Raw genomic sequence first — 18391 nt, 5'->3', positions numbered from 1 at the left:
AGGCTTGCATAGGGTAATAAGTATTGGCAATAAGAATGAAACAATGATGTGCTTGTGGCAATGGACGGTTGTGGGAATGTGAGGGTGTGCCAGGGTTGGGGTGAATTCCACCTAAACTCAAGTCAGGAATTGAATTGCATGTGTACATTTTATGTGCAACTCAATATATTAATTGAATTGGAATTGAGCCCCAACCCTGATGTGAGTGAGTCCTTACCTGACATGGAGGTAGGCAGAATAGCCTGGCCCACCAGGCCTTGCTGCAGCAGGTTCTGATCAAACTGGCCTGCGAGGACCTGGTTGGCTGGGAGGTAGATGTTATGGTCTGTGGTGGTAGCCTGGAGCAGACCCACAGGGTGCAGGGTCTCTGGGTTACCCGCGTGCTGCTGCTGCTTCTGGTTACTTCTGGACGATGCCGCTCGCTTGGCCTTCCGACTCTCTGAGCTGGGCCGGTAGTGACACTGGATGTGGGTCTTGCGGTGGCCTGAGGTGCGGAAGCGGAGCTCGCAGAAGGGGCATTTGAAGGGCTTGGAGCCCGTGTGGAGACGCATGTGGACTTTCAGACTCCCTTTGGTGGAAAAGGACGTGTTGCACATGTGACAGCTGAACAGCTTCTGACCTGCAGGGGAGAGAACAGAATGATAGCATTGTTATCATGATATCATAGTATGTAGCCCTACAGTGTACCACTGATTCTCATTATTTGACATAGTGGTAGGTTTTGCAATAATGCGGCTGAGGTCTGGGATCGGGTGATGGCCGCCAAGGTTTTATTGTGACCCTAGATTGACGTGAATCAATACAAAGAAAAAATGATTCTCAAACAACTTGAAACTGAGTGTTTGAATGTGATTGTTCCATTGGCGACTGTATCGCACCTCCATTCTGACAAGACGCCTTTTCCTCGATTTCGCCCCCCTAGAGTACCAATAAAACAAGTCACTTTTCTGATTACTGCCGTTCCAAAAGTTCATTCAGACGTCGCTAAAGAGGCCACTAACCCACAGCTCTTCAACAGTAACTTGGTAGTATGAGGCCTACTTAGCTAATGTCTGGGCCTTCTCATTAAATTCAGGGAGAATGAGTGTGTCTGCTCCAGGGTCAAACCACAGTAATTACCAAAAGAGAACAAGGTGTGAGGAGATATCATCTCCTAATATCCCTCGACTGACAAAACGTTTCCGCTGCCATCTCGCGCCGGGCGATCAAACCTACAGCTCCGTCCCATAAATCATCGGGCACAATTACTCCCCACGGCACCGTGTAACGGCATTCCTCCTCTTCTGAGGAGGAGGAGTAGCGAGAAGGATCGGAGGACCAATGCGCAGCGTGGTAAGTGTCCATAACGTTTTATTTTAAGATATAAACTGAACACTATGAAAATACAAAACAATAAACGTGAACATGAACGAAACCGAAACAGTGCCGTGTGGCAACAAACACACACACGGAAAACAAACACCCACAAACCAAAAGTGAAACCCAGGCTACCTAAGTATGATTCTCAATCAGAGACAACTAACGACACCTGCCTCTGATTGAGAACCATACTAGGCCGAACACAAAAACCAACATAGAAAAACAAACAGACTGCCCACCCCAACTCACGCCCTGACCATTCTAAAACAAAGAATAAAATAACCATGGTCAGAACGTGACACACCGTTAGATGATAAGACATGCAAATGAGGCCGATTTAAATATTGTTTATAATACATTAGGATTACGCATCCTAGAAGCGTATAAACTCTCTTGTTTTGAGTACAGACCTTCTTTCACTGCATTTACTGATTGATTTACGTAATATAACTTTTAAATCGCGGAATTAAAGTGCACTCTACACCCACAGAATATGGTTGGACCATATTGAAAACATATTGTGGCTAATGTAGTAACAACCCTAACGTCATTAAAACGAATTAACAGGGACAGATCAGCGGCATTTTAAACTCCTGTTCCCTACTACTGATCAGATGAGGTGGAAGTACACACTGTGCACTACACACTGACCTGTGTGGGTCTTTATGTGGCAGTCCAGGGTGGACTTCACGGTGAAGTTCTTCCCACACTTGTCACACTTGTAAGGACGCTCTCCTGTGTGGATCCGTATATGTCTAGAGAGAGAGAGAGAGAGAGAGAGAGAGTGAGCGAGAGGAGGGAGAGAAAGAGAGAGAGAGCGAGCAAGTTACTCATGAACCTTCCTGTTAGAATGGAGAGAGTGTCAAGGGGACGCGTTAAGAGTTTCATAAAAAAAAGACAGTGCAACACACAATGCATCACCTGTGGCCATTCTGATGTTTTCCTATTGTCATTTTGCATGCTTTGTGCTTACCAAGGCTCCCATGAAATTAAATAACAACACGTGGACGTCTTCGCTTTCTGAACTTGAAATCGGCAAGGTTTTCAGGCACAAGGCCACTGACTCAGAAAAATTGTTAGTTTACTCATTCTCATAACTTTGGCCTTTGTAATGTGTACTAGGTAACTTTGTTAGGGGGGGGGGGGGGGGGGTGTACGTTTATTTTTATATTATTACATTTTTGCTGACAAGGGAGAAAGTTTTCTATGAGAATGGGTAGCTTGTCAGGGTAACTTGTCTTTGCCAAAAACAGGTCAGCTTTATTGTTTTTGATAAAAGAGCACCATGAAATGAAGTGAATACATCTTTGTTGCAGCCATTCTTGTGGTGTTGCTGTCATTTCCCTTTGTTTTTGGCAGGCTTAGTGAATCCATAATCCAATGAGGCTACTTTTGAAGAACTTCTGAAATTAAAAAGCTAAGCCTATCCCGTAAATACTTCAATATGGCCTTGTGTCACGGCTGGTCGCAAGGGGGATGTTCGACGATGCAATAATGATCATTACTTAATATCTTAATACCCCAATCTAATATTACTCACCATTAATTGCAACCAAAATTTTATGGCTCAATAAAACCAGAGTTAATTTCTTCCATACCTATTTCTATGAATTTGAAAGTGGTTACATCACTCAGCTGTTTACCCAAACAGGGGCCGCTGTGTTCTTGCTACTGCAGATTGACGTTTTAAGAAAAATGTTGCCTGTCACACACCGGTGGAACACCTAGTGTCAAACAAGAGGAAAATGAAGAGGGGAAACAACTCATTTCTCCAGCGCCTGATGATGACAATCATATATACATAGGAGATTAAAAAAATCTAATCGGCTGTTTAACAGCTCTTGTTTGGCAGTGATCTCACAAATTAACACCCCAGTAAACATGTGTGTGTGTGTGTGTGTATTGGCAGGGTGATAAGCACCCAACTAAACACTAACCCTGTCAAGCCAGCCTGTGAGTGCTGTGGGCTGTGTTAATAACTTCAGATAGGGTCTATTGTGGAGCCCCTCTCAGAGCAGAGGTCTGCAGTGGAAACTGTAGTAGTGACTGGCAGGAGGGCTCTTATTCTGGGAGAGAGGTTGGGTCAGGGCTGCAGTTTGGAGCCTGTTCAGGGCCCTGTAATTGGGCTCTCTGTGGTGGAGGGCTCTTCTGGGATATGGGATGGGTGTGGGTGGGGAGACAATGAGCTGGGCATTGCTCTTTGAGAGGTCCAGGAAGAGGGGGCGGCTGGAACGACAAGGTAACTTCAACCGCTGGGAAAGACAATCATGACAGAATAATGAGAAAGAGAGAGAGAGAGAGGTGGAGATGGAAGAAGAGGTGGGCACACAGGCTGGCCTGCACCTGAACAAGACTACAGAGAAGAGCCCCCTGTCAAAGAGCTCAGAGAGGTGGGAGAAACTTCAACCCCAAGAGCAAGATATTCAGAGACACAGAGAGAGTCTGAGTCGCTCAGAATCAGAGCATGAGGGGGAATAGAACCAGGGCCTAAACGAACACCTGCCACGTCTATTTCAGCAGCCACGTTGGCGTGTGGTCAGGGCTCCCCAGTGCAAGCATTTCACTCGCATTCGCCAATAAAAATAAGAGTTAAAAGCCAAGTATGATCACATATAGCAAAATAAATGCTGAGTAGCCGTTTTCAAAGTGTTTCTGTCGTTTTGTTTCATAGCTGGTAGATAATCACACAAAGAATTACAAATCCTATAATATCCCATCACGTGCAACAACACTGCCTGTGCTGAAGAAGTGCTGTGCACAGGCATAAAAAGTGCAGTGTTAAATAACAATATTGTTTGAGAACAATATTTGTGAACAAATGTTTTATTTGATCTTTATAATACGGTTGGTACCAACATGTGAAAATTGATGTGTAAATGTGGAAATCTGTTGCAGTGCAAGTCAACTACAAAACCCACAATGCAATGCTCTCTCTAAGGGCTGGCTAGCTAGCTAGCAAACGTAGCTACACACAATAAAACCAAAGTTATCATCAGCATGTGAAGTAGCTAGTTAGCTGTAAAATCGCCTAAACAAACGGCACTATCAATTTAGGACTCTACAATCTCACCATGTTCAACCTGCAGAGTTTGACATGTGCAATGCACCCTTAAATTACACATTTCTCCAGGTAGGAATATTGCAAAAATATGATCAGTGGCTCATTTGAAGACAACCTCTCGCATTATGACATCGGCCAGTATTGAAAACTGATATGTATGATAATGTAGATGTTTTTGTGATCTGAAAATATTCCTATTAACTTCCAGTGTAGTGAGATGCCTCATACCACCCGAATGTATGCCTGCTTGAACAGCAACAGCTCAGATACACATGAAAACATGAAATGAAACAGGGATAGAACGTCGCTCCAAATGAGCGACTCTTTCCTTTAAAGGGGCAGCTGAATTTTTTGTCTCATCTGTGGTATTTGATTAAAAAACTCAGGTCACAAAAAAATGAAATAGCATTGGATATTAGATTTTGGAGGGGGGGTTTTGGTGTAATTATGGAGAAAAAAACATTTTGGCAAGTAAAAAATCTGAGTGGCTGGTAAATTTTTAAATCTAACGTTACCTGCCAGAGTGGCTGGTGAACAAAAAACGTTTGTTTCAGGCCCTGAATAGGAAAGAGAAAGAGAGACAGAAAGTAGCTGAAGAGAGAGAGTGAGAAAGAGCATATAACAGAGTACAGGACAGAGGGAGACAGTTCTCCGACACTCAGCTCACCTGACGAGGTCGCTGGGCTTTTTGAAGCTTTTGGGGCAGAAGTTACAGCAGTTGGCGAACTTGGGCTCCGTCTCCAGCTCCACCGCCTTGTCCTTGATCTCGCTGATGCGGTCGCGCTCCGCCGCCGACTGGGCCAGCACCTTCTCCGACACCGACGCCTCGTCACCAGGGTCATTCTTGGCCAGCTCCTCCGCCTGCTCCTCCGTGAAGGTTATGATGTTGGCCCGGTTCCTCTTCATCACGGTCTGCTCACCCTCCTCTTCCTCCTCGCCGTCCTCATCCTCCAGCCCTGCGAGGGGAGATGCATTATAGGAGAAAAGGATACACGTACTCCTTAAGTGTCACTCAACATCAGGACCATGACTCGAACTCAGACCTGGTCCCATTTCAGATGCATTTCTAAATAATTGCTGCTTGTCAATATAAGCTTGTCTGGCAGAATAGAATAAAATAGAATATTACTAAAGGTGCTCACTCTATATGGAAGCAGACCAGCTAAATCAAGTATTTCAAATATTTGGAAAGTGTATGTGACCAAGGTCTGATTTAACTGTTATGTAACCATGGCTGATTGCCTCATTTTCTTTCCCAAATTCTTTCTTTGCAGAGGTCTGGAGGGCCAAAATAAAAATGGTGTATATTGCCTTGGTGTCAAAATCCGCATAAAACCTCACGAAAGCTGATACTCATTTTATCCTCACTTTTTTGACAAAATGTGCAAGACTACATCTTTAAAAAGAGCACATCTCTACAGAGTATACACTACATGACCAAAGGTATGTGGACACCTGCTTGTTGAACATCTCATTCCAAAATCATGGGCATTAATATGGAGTTGGTCCCCTTTGCTGATATAACAGCCTCCACTCTTCTGGGAAGGCTTTCTACTAGATGCAGGGACTTGCTTCCATTCAGCCACTAGCATTAGTGAGGTGTTCGATGGAGTTGAGGTCAGGGCTCTGTGCAGGCCAGTCAAGTTCTTCCATACGGATCTCCATTTCTGTATGGACCTCGCTTTGTGCACAGGGTCATTGTCATACTGTAACAGGAAAGGGCCTTCCAGAAATTGTTGCCACGAAGTTGGAAGTACAGAATCATCTAGACTGTCATTGTATGCTGTAGCGTTAAGAGTTCCTTTCACTGGAACTAAGGGGCCTAGCCTGAACCATGAAAGACAGCCCCAGACCATTATTCCTCCTCCACAAAACATTACAGTTGGCACTATGCATTGGGGAAGGTAGCATTCTCCTGGCATCTGCCAAACCCAGATTTGTCAGTCAGACTGCCAGATGGTGAAGCGTGATTCATCACTCCAGAGAATGCATTTCCACTGCTCCAGAAGAGCCCAATGGCGGCGAGCTTTACAGCACTCCAGCCGACGCTTGGCATTGCACATGACAATCTTAGGCTTGTGCGGCTGCTCAGCCATGGAAACCCATTTCATGAAGCTCCCGACGAATAGTGCTTGTCCTGATGTTGCTTCCAGAGGCAGTTTGGAACGCGGTAGTGAGTGTTACAACCGAGGACAGACGATTTTTAAGCCCTACAGACTTCAGCACTCAGCGGTTCCGTTCGGTGAGCTTGTGTGGCCTACCACTTCGCGGCTGAGCCATTGTTGCTCTTAGACGTATCCACTTCACAATAACAGAACTTCCAGTTCACCAGGGCAGCTCTAGCAGGGCAGACATATTACAAACTCGCTTGTTGGAAAGGTGGCATCCTATGACAGTGCCACATTGAAAGTCACTGAACTCTTCAGTAAGGCCATTCTACTGCTAATGTTTGTCTATGGAGATTGCATGACTTTGTGCTCGATTTTACACACCTGTCAGCAAAGAATCCACTAACTTGAAGGGGTGTCCACATACTTCTGTATATACTGCATCTCTGTACCCATATAATTAAATAGAACACTAACCAATATGGCTGCCATTATCAGCAAATCTAGAGCTAAACAGATCTATGACACTAGCCACTCTAAATACAAATGTAATGGTCACATACACATATTTAGCAGATGTTATTGCGGGTGTCACGAAATGCTTGTCTAGTGTATATCTCTATGGCAGTGTCCCAAATACCTCTCCTTCCTCCCCAAGTGTGCACTTGTTCACTTCCCTTCACTGATTTGGAAGGACATGACTGGTATAAGAAATATCATATAAACTCCTACTAGCCCATACCGCCACCAATCCAATGCTTTTAGATTTATGGAAAGTAGTGAGCGAACGCACACTTTAGGAGAAAGGAGATATTATTGGGACGCAGCCTATGTCTGTACCTCTGTCCACTTCGGCGTGGTCCTTCTTCAAGTGCTTCCTATACAGCACGCTGTTGCGGAAGCTGTCCTCACACATGTGACACTTGTAGGGCTTCAGGTGGACGACCATGTGGCGGTTCAGACTGCCGTTGGTGGTGAAGGAAGTGTCACACATGTTACACTTATAGGCCTTCACTCCTAGGAGCGGGAGCAAAGGAGATGAAAATATAAACAACCATATGTTTCATCAGTGTTGACCAATAAAGGTTTTGGTTTCCACAGAGGTGGAAAAAGTACCCAATTGTTAAACTTGAGTAAAAGTAAAGATACCTTCATAGTAAAATACTACTTGAGTAAAAGTATAAAAGTATTTGGTTTTAAATATACTTAAGTTTCAAACGTAAATCATTTCAATTTGCTTATATTAATCAGCAAACAAGACGGCGGGATTTCATTTTAAAAAAACATTTATTTAAGGGGCTAATTTACAAACAAAGCATTTGTGTTTGTGAGTCTGCCAGATTAAAGGCAGTAGGGATGACCAGGGATGATATCTTGATAGGTGTGTGAACTGGACCATTTTCCTGTCTTGCTAAGCATTCAAAATGAGATGAGTACTTTTGGGTGTCAGGGAAAATGTATGGAGTAAAAAGTACATTATTTTCTTTAGGAATGTATTTGAGTAAAAGTAGTCAAAAATTGAAATAGTAAAGTAAAGTACAGATGCCCCACCTCCCGAGTGGTGCAGCGGTCTAAGGCACTGCATCTCAGCGTCCGGGTTAGGGGAAGGTTTGGCCGGGGGAGCTTTACCTGGCTCATCACGAATTAGCGACTCCTTGTGGCGGGCCAGGCACCTGCAGGCTGATCCTGGTCGTCAGTTGAACGGTGTTTCCTCCGACACATTGGTGCGGCTATCTTCCGGGTTAAGCGGGCAGTAAGTTACTAAAGCCTCTTAAGGATCGGTGTCCAACCAACGGGACGGTTGAGCTAACTTACGCTAATGTGATTAGCATGACGTTGTAAGTAACAAGAACATTTTCCAGGACATGGGCAGAAAGCTTAAATTCTTGTTAATCAAACTGAACTATCCAATTTACAGTAGCTATTACAGTAAAAACATACCATGCTATTGTTTGAGGAGAGTGCACAGTTATGTACTTGACCAATTAGACATATTTGAGCAGACTTGATACAACATTTTGAACAGAAATGCAATGGTTTATTGGATCAGTCTACAGTTTTGCACACACACTGCAGCCATCTAGTGGCCAAACTCTAAATTTCACCTAGAGTCCTAAATCAGATAATGGCCTTTCTCTTGCATTTCAAAGATGGAACCATTTCTTTTTATTTATTTTTTATACAAAAGAACATGTTTTTTTCTTTGTATTATCTTTCACCAGATCTAATGTGTTATATTCTCCTACATTAATTTCACATTTCCATAAACGTCAAAGTGTTTCCTTTCAAATGATATCAATAATATGCATATCCTTGCTTCAGGTCCTGAGCTACAGGCAGTTAGATTTGGGTATGTCATTTTAGGTGAACATTTTAAAAGGAGGGGGGTGGGGTATGATCCAAAGAGCGGTTTGGCGGGTCATGTTTCAGAGGACGCATGACTCAACCTTCGCTTCCCGAGCCTGATGGGGAGTTGCAGTGATGAGACAAGATCAGGGGTAAAATACAACAACAAAAGAATACAGATCCCCCAAAAAATGAATTAAGTAGTATTTTAAAGTATTTTTACACCACTGGGTATCCCAAAGCATTTGTGGCTATAGTATTATGTCATTTCTCTCAACAACCCACCTGCACAGCCACGAGAGAGAAACAATTATGAAATCGATATTTGACGGCCGCACGTGAACGAACAGAATTCGTCAAATGAAGCACTTTGCTTGTCCCACGAGAGGCGTGAGTCTGGGTTGGTGAGATCAATAGCGTGCTATTTTAACTATGCATGCAGTGTTGAGGTACACTGTTCTTACCTGTGTGTGTGTTGAGGTGGGACTTGAGGACCCCTGCTGAGACAAAGCATCGGCCACAAATGTTGCAGCAGTAGGGTTTCTCCCCGGTGTGGGAGCGCACGTGTTGCTTCAGATGGCTGGACTTCTTAAAAGGTTTATTACACATGGTGCACCTGGGTGGGGGGGAATCAAAACACACAGGTTCATTAGGACTCAAACTGAAGAAAACAGGCTAAACACGGAGGGACTAACTGACCACCAAAAGAAAACACTAAATTTGGTCTGTTGCAAAACATTTTCCATCGCGTACCATGATGTAACAGAGACGGTCTGTTTCTGTCAATGAGATGTGTATCAATAAAGCTCCTATCAAAAGTCACAAACCATCAGTAAACAATACCGACAACAGGAATCATTTCAAAGTTCCACCACCGATTCACAAAGCAAGTTGAGGTTTATGAATGTACATCAGACTTTTTGTGAAGAGTGGAATAATTGAAAACCAAACTTTTCTTTGGAAAGGTCACTAACTCAGCCCAATGGCATCTGTTTGCGCTCTCTGTTTGGAAGGTGTGAGTTAATTGTGAGTTATGTGTTGAAGCTCCACCACTATGTCTGCGTTGGCCTTTAGAATGAGACAGAGAGATCATCTCCCCATAGATATGTGAATGTATGTGTATACTTATCTAAACAGAATGTGGAGTCTAATTTTGATACATATACAGGACTCCATACAGAGCATTTACACCCAAACTGAAGTCACACCATTCCAGACACTACACTCTTTTCTCACTGCTAAAACCAGTCTCGATTTACAGCCGTGTCGTATCTGAAGGAGAAGGTTCAGTAGTTCACAATCTCAAATACACATTCCCTTCCCATATCTATCTAGGTCGTCCTTTCTCTTGTTTTGTCTATACCGCTAGTCGTTTCAGCCTAGACCGGCACTAATAATGCATGGTGTGCTGACGTGGTAGGGATTTATTATTTTTTTGTGTTGCATCCTTTCTGAGTGCCATGGGGAACAACAGAGGCAAAGCTGAATCAAAGCATGACGCATTACTCAGTCCCCTTGCCGTCCCACTCTCTGCTTCCACAACGCAACAACATCAGTGGCTGGTGTCCTCCGCCTACATCTGACGCACACGTTAACTGGAAAACTAAGAGCTTGTAGCAACACAGGCTGCCGCCGTCACCTCCACAGGCATCTGACGCACAAGTTCGTCACAAAACAAAAAAGCTTGTAGCAACAAGCTGCCACAGTCACCTTTACAGACAGGAAGCTAGCAGAGTTAAAATCGTTGTCTGCTTCCCAAATGGCAACATATGGGCCCTGGTCAAAAGTAGTGCACTAGATAGGGAATAGGGTGCCATTTGGGACACAGTTATTTCGTTGCGCAGGTTCTAAATAAACAAATTGAAAGCTAGCGGTAGTGGGGCTTCGAGGAACTTAACGAACGGCTTTAGAAAGAAGGAGACAAAGACTTGACTATATGAGCGGGAGTGTTGTGCGGTGGTAGATTAAAAAACAGCTTGATTCTAAAAAAGACCCGAATATGATTTATGTGTCGCTCTCAAAATGGTCACGGTATCAGGGGACAATGACAGCAACAGAGGTGCAATTCTGATAGTGTTATCGTAGCTTTGCATTCCTCGGTGTCGACTGCTAATGCTGTTTACAGCCCTAGAGCACAACCGTTGATAAAGGTGCTAAACAGTGTTATCTGCAGACGAGCCGGGAACCTCAAACAATGACAGAAAGTAAATGTATCTATTACTTGCCGAAAGTTATAGGGCTCGGTCTCGCTTGCTCACACACATTTACATTTTAGTCATTTATCAGAGGCTCTTATCCAAAACGACTCACCGCAGTGAGGGCATATGTTTTTCATACCTTTTATTTTAGTACTGGTCCCCGTGGGAATCGAACCCACAACTATTGCCATCACCATGCGCTACCAACCGAGCCACACCGCACACATACGCATGCAGACACACACACACACGTGTACACACACACATACAGACACACACCTGTAAGCCCTCTTGCTGTTGTCCTCGCTGTCTTCTGGGTCTTGGTAGTCTTGCGTCTGGTCGGACAGCTGGAGGTCTCCTTGGCTAGTCTCCTGGAGCAGGCCACTCGTCTAAACAGAAATATAAGCAACCATTAATTAACTGCATTGTGATTAATCACTGAATGCAAAATATTCTTGACAATATGCTATACAGTCTATTTGAATGGACTACTTAAGGATACAATTAATTCAGCCGTTTTCAGCTTGATAGAACACCTGCTAAATTATGGTGGCAAAACAGGCTCTGAGACAGCTTCTATCCCCAAGCCATATGTCTGCTAAATAGCCAGACTGCTAAATAGTTCATTAAATGGTACCCAAACTATCTGCACTAACCCTACGCACTCACTAGACTTTGTATAATAACACCATATACATACAATCACACACTACACTGTCACTCCCACGCAAATCCCTCACTCAAACACCACACACGCACACACATTACAAAGACTTTCAGACACATATTTTGCTGCTGCTACTCTGCTCTTTATTTTACGCTTATTATTATCTATCCGGATGCCTAGTCACTTTACCCTGTCTTCATGTATATATCTACCTCAAGTACCTTATTATTATCTATCCGGATGCCTAGTCACTTTACCCTGCCTTCATGTATATATCTACCTCAAGTACCTTATTATTATCTATCCGGATGCCTAGTCACTTTACCCTGCCTTCATGTATATATCTACCTCAAGTACCTTATTATTATCTATCCGGATGCCTAGTCACTTTACCCTGCCTTCATGTATATATCTACCTCAAGTACCTTATTATTATCTATCCGGATGCCTAGTCACTTTACCCTGCCTTCATGTATATATCTACCTCAAGTACCTTATTATTATCAATCCGGATGCCTAGTCACTTTACCCTGCCTTCATGTATATATCTACCTCAAATACCTTATTATTATCTATCCTGATGCCTAGTCACTTTACCCTGCCTTCATGTACATATCTACCTCAAATACCTTATTATTATCTTTCCGGATGCCTAGTCACTTTACCCTGCCTTCATGTATATATCTACCTCAAGTACCTTATTATTATCTTTCCGGATGCCTAGTCACTTAACCCTGCCTTCATGTATACAGTGGGGCAAAAAAGTATTTGGTCAGCCACCAATTGTGCAAGTTCTCCCACTTAAAAAGATGAGAGGCCTGTAATTTTCTTCATAGATACACTTCAACTATGACAGACAGAATGAGAAAAAAAATCCAGAAAATCACATTGTAGGATTTTTTATTAATTTATTAGCAAATTATGGTGGAAAATAAGTATTTGGTCACCTACAAACAAGCAAGATTTCTGGCTCTCACAGACCTGTAACTTCTTCTTTAAGAGGCTCCTCTGTCCTCCATTCGTTACCTGTATTAATGGCACCTGTTTGAACTTGTTATCAGTATAAAAGACACCTGTCCACAACCTCAAACAGTCACACTCCAAACTCCACTATGGCCAAGACCAAAGAGCTGTCAAAGGACACCAGAAACAAAATTGTAGACCTGAACCAGGCTGGGAAGACAGAATCTGCAATTGGTAAGCAGCTTGGTTTGAAGAAATCAACTGTGGGAGCAATTATTAGGAAATGGAAGACATACAAGACGACTGATAATCTCCCTCGATCTGGGGCTCCACGCAAGATCTCACCCTGTGAGGTCAAAATGATCGCAAGAACGGTGAGCAAAAATCCCAGAACCACATGGGGGGACCTAGTGAATGACCTGCAGAGAGCTGGGACCAAAGTAACAAAGCATACCATCAGTAACACACTAAGCCGCCAGGGACTCAAATCCTGCAGTGCCAGGCGTGTCCCCCTGCTTAAGCCAGTACATGTCCAGGCCCGTCTGAAATTTACTAGACAGCATTTGGATGATCCAGAAGAAGATTGGGAGAATGTCAAATGGTCAGATATGGTAAAACTCAACTCGTCGTATTTGGAGGACAAAAAATGCTGAGTTGCATCCAAAGAACACCATACCTACTGTGAAGCATGGGGGTGGAAACATCATGCTTTGGGGCTGTTTTTCTGCAAAGGGACCAGGACGACTGATCCGTGTAAAGGAAATAAGGAATGGGGCCATGTATCGTGAGATTTTGAGTGAAAACCTCCTTCCATCAGCAAGGGCATTGAAGATGAAACGTGGCTGGGTCTTTCAGCATGAAAATGATCCCAAACACACCGCCCGGGCAACGAAAGAGTGGCTTCGTAAGAAGCATTTCAAGGTCCTGGAGTGGCCTAGCCAGTCTCCAGATCTAAACCCCATAGAAAATCTTTGGAGGGAGTTGAAAGTCCGTGTTGCCCAGCAACAGCCCAAAAACATCACTGCTCTAGAGGAGATCTGCATGGAGTCATTGTGTGATAAATAACATTTAAATTTGACATTTCCCAAAGTCCCTGTGTTTTTCAGAAATCCCTATGGGAGGGTTTACTGAGAACTTTGGGGAAATTTTGCAACCCTACTCTCTACATAGGGCCAATGCCACGCTATGATGGTGAGATGGAAGCCCCCCGTGGAAGGTGTGGCGGTCAGAGGCTGACGGTGCTGGACTCACCACCTCTTGGCTGGGCACATGGAGCAGGTTCTGGGGGTGGTAGCTGGAGGACAGGGCCTGAGACTCCAGGGTGCTGGAGTCCTGTAGCTGCTGCACTGTGGAGAACTGGGCCTGGGCATAGCCGTCCGCGGTGATGGTGAAACCTGCACGAGGACACAAAAGGGGTACAGTCAGCACTACAGCATACAATGGGTTAACCCTGTATGAGAACTTAAGGGACCCTAGCAACTCTAAAGGAGGGTGTACAGTGCATTCAGAAAGTATTCAGACCACTTGACTTTTTGCACATTTTGTTACGCCTTATTCGAATGTATTACTATTATTATTCATGTTTTACTTAAACTGACTTGCCTAGTTAAATAAAGTTTAAGAACAAATTCTTATTTACAATGACGGCCTACCGGTGAACAGAGGGATAACTGCCTTGTTCATGGGGCAGAACGACAGATTTTTTACCTTGTCAGCTTGGGGATTCGATCCAGCAACCTTTCGGTTACTGGCCCAAAGCTCTAACCACTAGGCTACCTGCCGCCCCTATTAATAAAAACAAAATACATTGAAAAAATTCTCATCAATCTACACACTATACCTCATAATGACAAAGCAAAATATTTTCTTTTGACATTTTTGCTAATTTACTTAACTATTCAGACCCTTTGCTACGAGACTCAAAATTGAGCTCAGGTGCTTCCCGTTTGCATTGATCATCCTTGAGATGTTTCTACAACTTGATTGGAGTCCTTCTGTGGGAAATTCAATTGACTGGACCTATCTATATAAGGTCCCACAGTTGACAGTGCACGTCAGAGCAAAAACCAAGCCATGACGTTGAAGGAATTGTCCGTAGAGCGCAGACATCAGTGTCGAGACATAGATCTGGGGAACGGTACCAAACAAATTCTGCAGCATTGAAGGTCCCCAGCAACACAGTGGCCTCCATCATTCTTAAATAGAAGAAGTTTAGAACCACCAAGACTCTTCTTTTGGGGACCGAGTGGCGCAGTGGTCTAAGGCAGTGCATCGCAGTGCTAGAGATGTCACTACAGACCCGGGTTCGATCCCGTATCACAACCGGCCGTGATCAGGAGTCCCATATGGTGCCGCACAATTTCCCTAGCGCTGTCCGGGTTAGGGGGGGGGGGGTTTGGCCGGGTTAGGCTGTCATTGTAAATAAGAATTTGTTCTTAACTGACTTGCATAGTTAAATAAAGGTTAAATCAATTTTTAAAATCAGAGCTGACCACCCGGCAAAACTGAGTAATCGGAGGAGAAAAGGGGATACCTAGTCAGTTGTACAACTGAATGCCTTCAACTGAAATGTGTCTTCCACATTTAACCCAAGCCCTCAGAGAGGTGCATGGGGCTGCCTTAATCGACATCCACATCTTACAAGAACCTGATGGTCAATCTGACAGAGCTCCAGAGTTCCTCTGTGGAGATGGGAGAACCTTCCAGAAGGACAACCATCTTTGTAGTACTCCACCAATCAGGCCACAAAAGCCACTCCTCAGTAAAAGTTACATGACAGCCCGCTTGGAGTTTGCCAAAATGCTCCTAAAGGACTCTCAGACCATGAGAAACAAGATGCTCTGGTCTGATGAAACCAAGATTGAACTCTTTGGCCTGAATGCCAAGCATCACCTCTGGAGGAAACCTGGCACCATCCCTACGGTGAAGCATGGTGGTGGCAGCATCATGCTGTGGGGAAGTTTTTCAGCGGCAAAGACTGGGAGACTAGTTAGGATCTAGGGAAAAATGAACTCAGAGAGATCCTTGATAGAATCCTGCTCCAGAGAGCTCAGGACCTCAGACTGGGGTGAAGGTTCACCTTCGAACAGGACAACAATCCTAAGCACACAGCCAAGACAACGCAAGAGTGGCTTCGGGACAAGTCTCTGAATGTCCTTGAGTGACCCAGCAAGAGCCCAGACTTGAACCCGATCTCTGAAAAAAAACTGAAAATAGCTGTGCAGCGATGCCGCTTCCCAGCCAACCTGACAGAGCTAGAGAGGATTTGAATACGTATGTAACAGTGATATTTCAGTTTTTACTGTTAATACATTTGCAAAAATGTCTAAAAACCTGTTATGGGGTATTGTGTGTAGATTGATGAGGGGAAACAAATATTTAATCAATTTTCGAATAAGGCTGTAATGTAACAAAATGTGGAAAAAGTCAAGGGGTCTGAATACTTTCCAAATGCACCGTATACACATGTGGAAGCTTGAATTCGAAGGACGGGCTCATTGTCATGGCTGTAAGGGAATGAATGTGTTTGATACCGTTCCAATCATTTTAATTCCAGGTACCTGTCCTCTGATTTCTCCCACCACAAGTCTCCACTGGTACACAGCTTGAACCTTAGAATAGGTTAATTGATTACAGAGATAGAAGTGGATTTGAAAAGCCTATTATGGATAAACCTCACACTTCCCAACAGGAGATGCACCACAGCACGAAATGAGTTAACCCTGTACATCTGGATATCTGGCTAGAGGCTAGAGCCTTTGCCAAATTAGGAGGAGGACATTAATTAATGACTTACTGCAAAACATGGCTAAAAGTGTGATTGGAAAAGTTCCTCAAAAGCTAATTAAGGATCGCAACGGCTCATCCTCCTACAACGCGCCATTAACAAACTGATGCTTCCAGAGCCCATGCCGCCAGTCTGTGCGCGCGTGTGGACAAAGACTGTGCAGGAAACTTCCTGGGCCACCAGTCGGATTGTCTTCGGGTGCAAATTAGGGGACTCACTGAAGCACACAGTCCTTCATTAAAGCTCCACTCACTGATATTAATGAACGGACACGGTTCATTAAAATGCTGGCAGACGGCAGAGAGAAGTACCCGGATTCCTCTAATAATTCCTTGCTTTCCTTCTTGAAAAGAACAAGAGAGGAGAGGAAATGTGTAGAAGTCCACCTGGTGGAGTGCCACACACATGCTCACGAGAAACACACACACACACACACACACACACACACACACACACACACACATATCAATATCCTCCCTGCTGTCGGTCTCGGGTTTATTTATGACATCAAACTTTTTACTTTATCAAAACTATACAGAGAGTATAGGGAGGCCTTGGATGTGGCAGGAAACCTGTCGAAAGAGAACGTGTTCTAGTGTTTGATGCACCTCTGTAGGAGGGGGAGAGCAATATTGCTGTGGGCAATAGAGGCTGGATGCAATCGTTACGGAGACAAAAGGTTAGGCTACCCATTGTGAAAATGTTACATCTGATGTGCCAAGCAGATGCTTTCTGACAGTCCTCGCTGTAAATGGGCTCTTCTCAGCCAGAGGTCAGAGGCAACCATGGCGTTTGTCCATTACACTGGATTGAGACAGCCCGCGTGGCTGCCAACGCGTGTATGTGTGTGCCAGTGCATAATTTACCCCGGGTTAACTCAGACATTGTTAAATGTACCGAGAGAAAGGTTTGTATGGCACTACCATGCAGTGTGTGTTTGTGTGTGTACGTGCATGAGTTACCTTGAGTAAGTGTTTGCTGGTCAAAGCCAGGCTGCGGGAGTGTCTGTGTCTCAAACTGGCTAATATTCTGAGGCAGAGCATGCTGGGTAGTCACAAAGGTGTCTGGAGTCAAGAGGGGGAAAGATAAGAAGACAGAGGAACAAAGCAGGTTAGTCTGGGTAGACTGTGTAAATAAAAGACCAAAGTATTACGGTTCACTTAAAAACAGCTGCATTGGACCTTTGTCTCAACATCAAATAATTACTGTGATTTTTTTTCCAATGAAAATGGTCAGAAAGAAACAAAACCCCAAAATACTGTAGCTTCTTAGCAAAGAAGGATTTCTCGAGCAAGAAAAAAATTATAATAATTTTGCTAGGACTGTGTGGGAGTGATTTGAGTGGGGAGGGGGAAACAAAAAATGGGCACTTATCGGCAGAGAGGTTTGGAACTCTTTCTTATTGGTCTATTAACTAATTTACCGCATGGTGATGTCAACATGGAAGGCAAAAACTCCCTCCCACCAAAATAGGTAGAAAGTTCAGGCGTTCTTCTCAAACAGCTCTTACACTAGAAGGTCATTATCATCATTTTCACACTATTATTCCAACCTCATAGTGTGGAAATATATATAAAGCACAGGAAAAAAAATCCCGCTTCCGATTGCTCTAGGCCGTTAAAGCAATACAGCACGCAGACAGCATCAAGAGAGCAAGTCAGGGTTCAGTCGTCAAATTGGGGTTCATCTTTAATTTACTGTCGGTCTTTGGACCCAGGCTGAATGTCAAGCACAAAGCATTGGAGAACTAGAGATGCTTCACGTAGAGCAAGTCCAGTTTTTCTTTGTACTTTGTACTGAGAGGAATTATAGACTATGGATCTTAGATGGTTTTTATTCGGCCAGTTCTACCGGGCACGGTGTTTCAATTCAAACCTTATAGATGGCAATCAGGATTACCCT

General features: G+C 44.0%; 1 protein-coding gene across 1 annotated transcript in view; it reads right to left on the bottom strand.

The window, feature by feature from the left end:
- The window catches only part of LOC109864453 (zinc finger protein 236-like), a 91330-nt gene that overhangs the window by 27540 nt on the left and 45399 nt on the right, over positions 1-18391 (bottom strand). Inside the window, exons 15-22 of the mRNA XM_031792021.1 lie at positions 17452-17553; positions 13954-14096; positions 11352-11461; positions 9339-9490; positions 7369-7545; positions 5088-5376; positions 2011-2114; positions 218-619 (exon numbers count right to left, since the gene is read on the bottom strand). Of these exons, the coding sequence (XP_031647881.1) occupies positions 218-619; positions 2011-2114; positions 5088-5376; positions 7369-7545; positions 9339-9490; positions 11352-11461; positions 13954-14096; positions 17452-17553 (1479 nt within the window). The remainder of the gene's footprint in view (positions 1-217; positions 620-2010; positions 2115-5087; positions 5377-7368; positions 7546-9338; positions 9491-11351; positions 11462-13953; positions 14097-17451; positions 17554-18391) is intronic.

The sequence above is a fragment of the Oncorhynchus kisutch genome, linkage group LG2 (genome assembly GCF_002021735.2).
Source record: "Oncorhynchus kisutch isolate 150728-3 linkage group LG2, Okis_V2, whole genome shotgun sequence".
NCBI lineage: Eukaryota > Metazoa > Chordata > Actinopteri > Salmoniformes > Salmonidae > Oncorhynchus > Oncorhynchus kisutch.
Note: the sequence above shows the minus strand (reverse complement) of the source record. Positions and strands in the feature narration are given on the sequence as shown.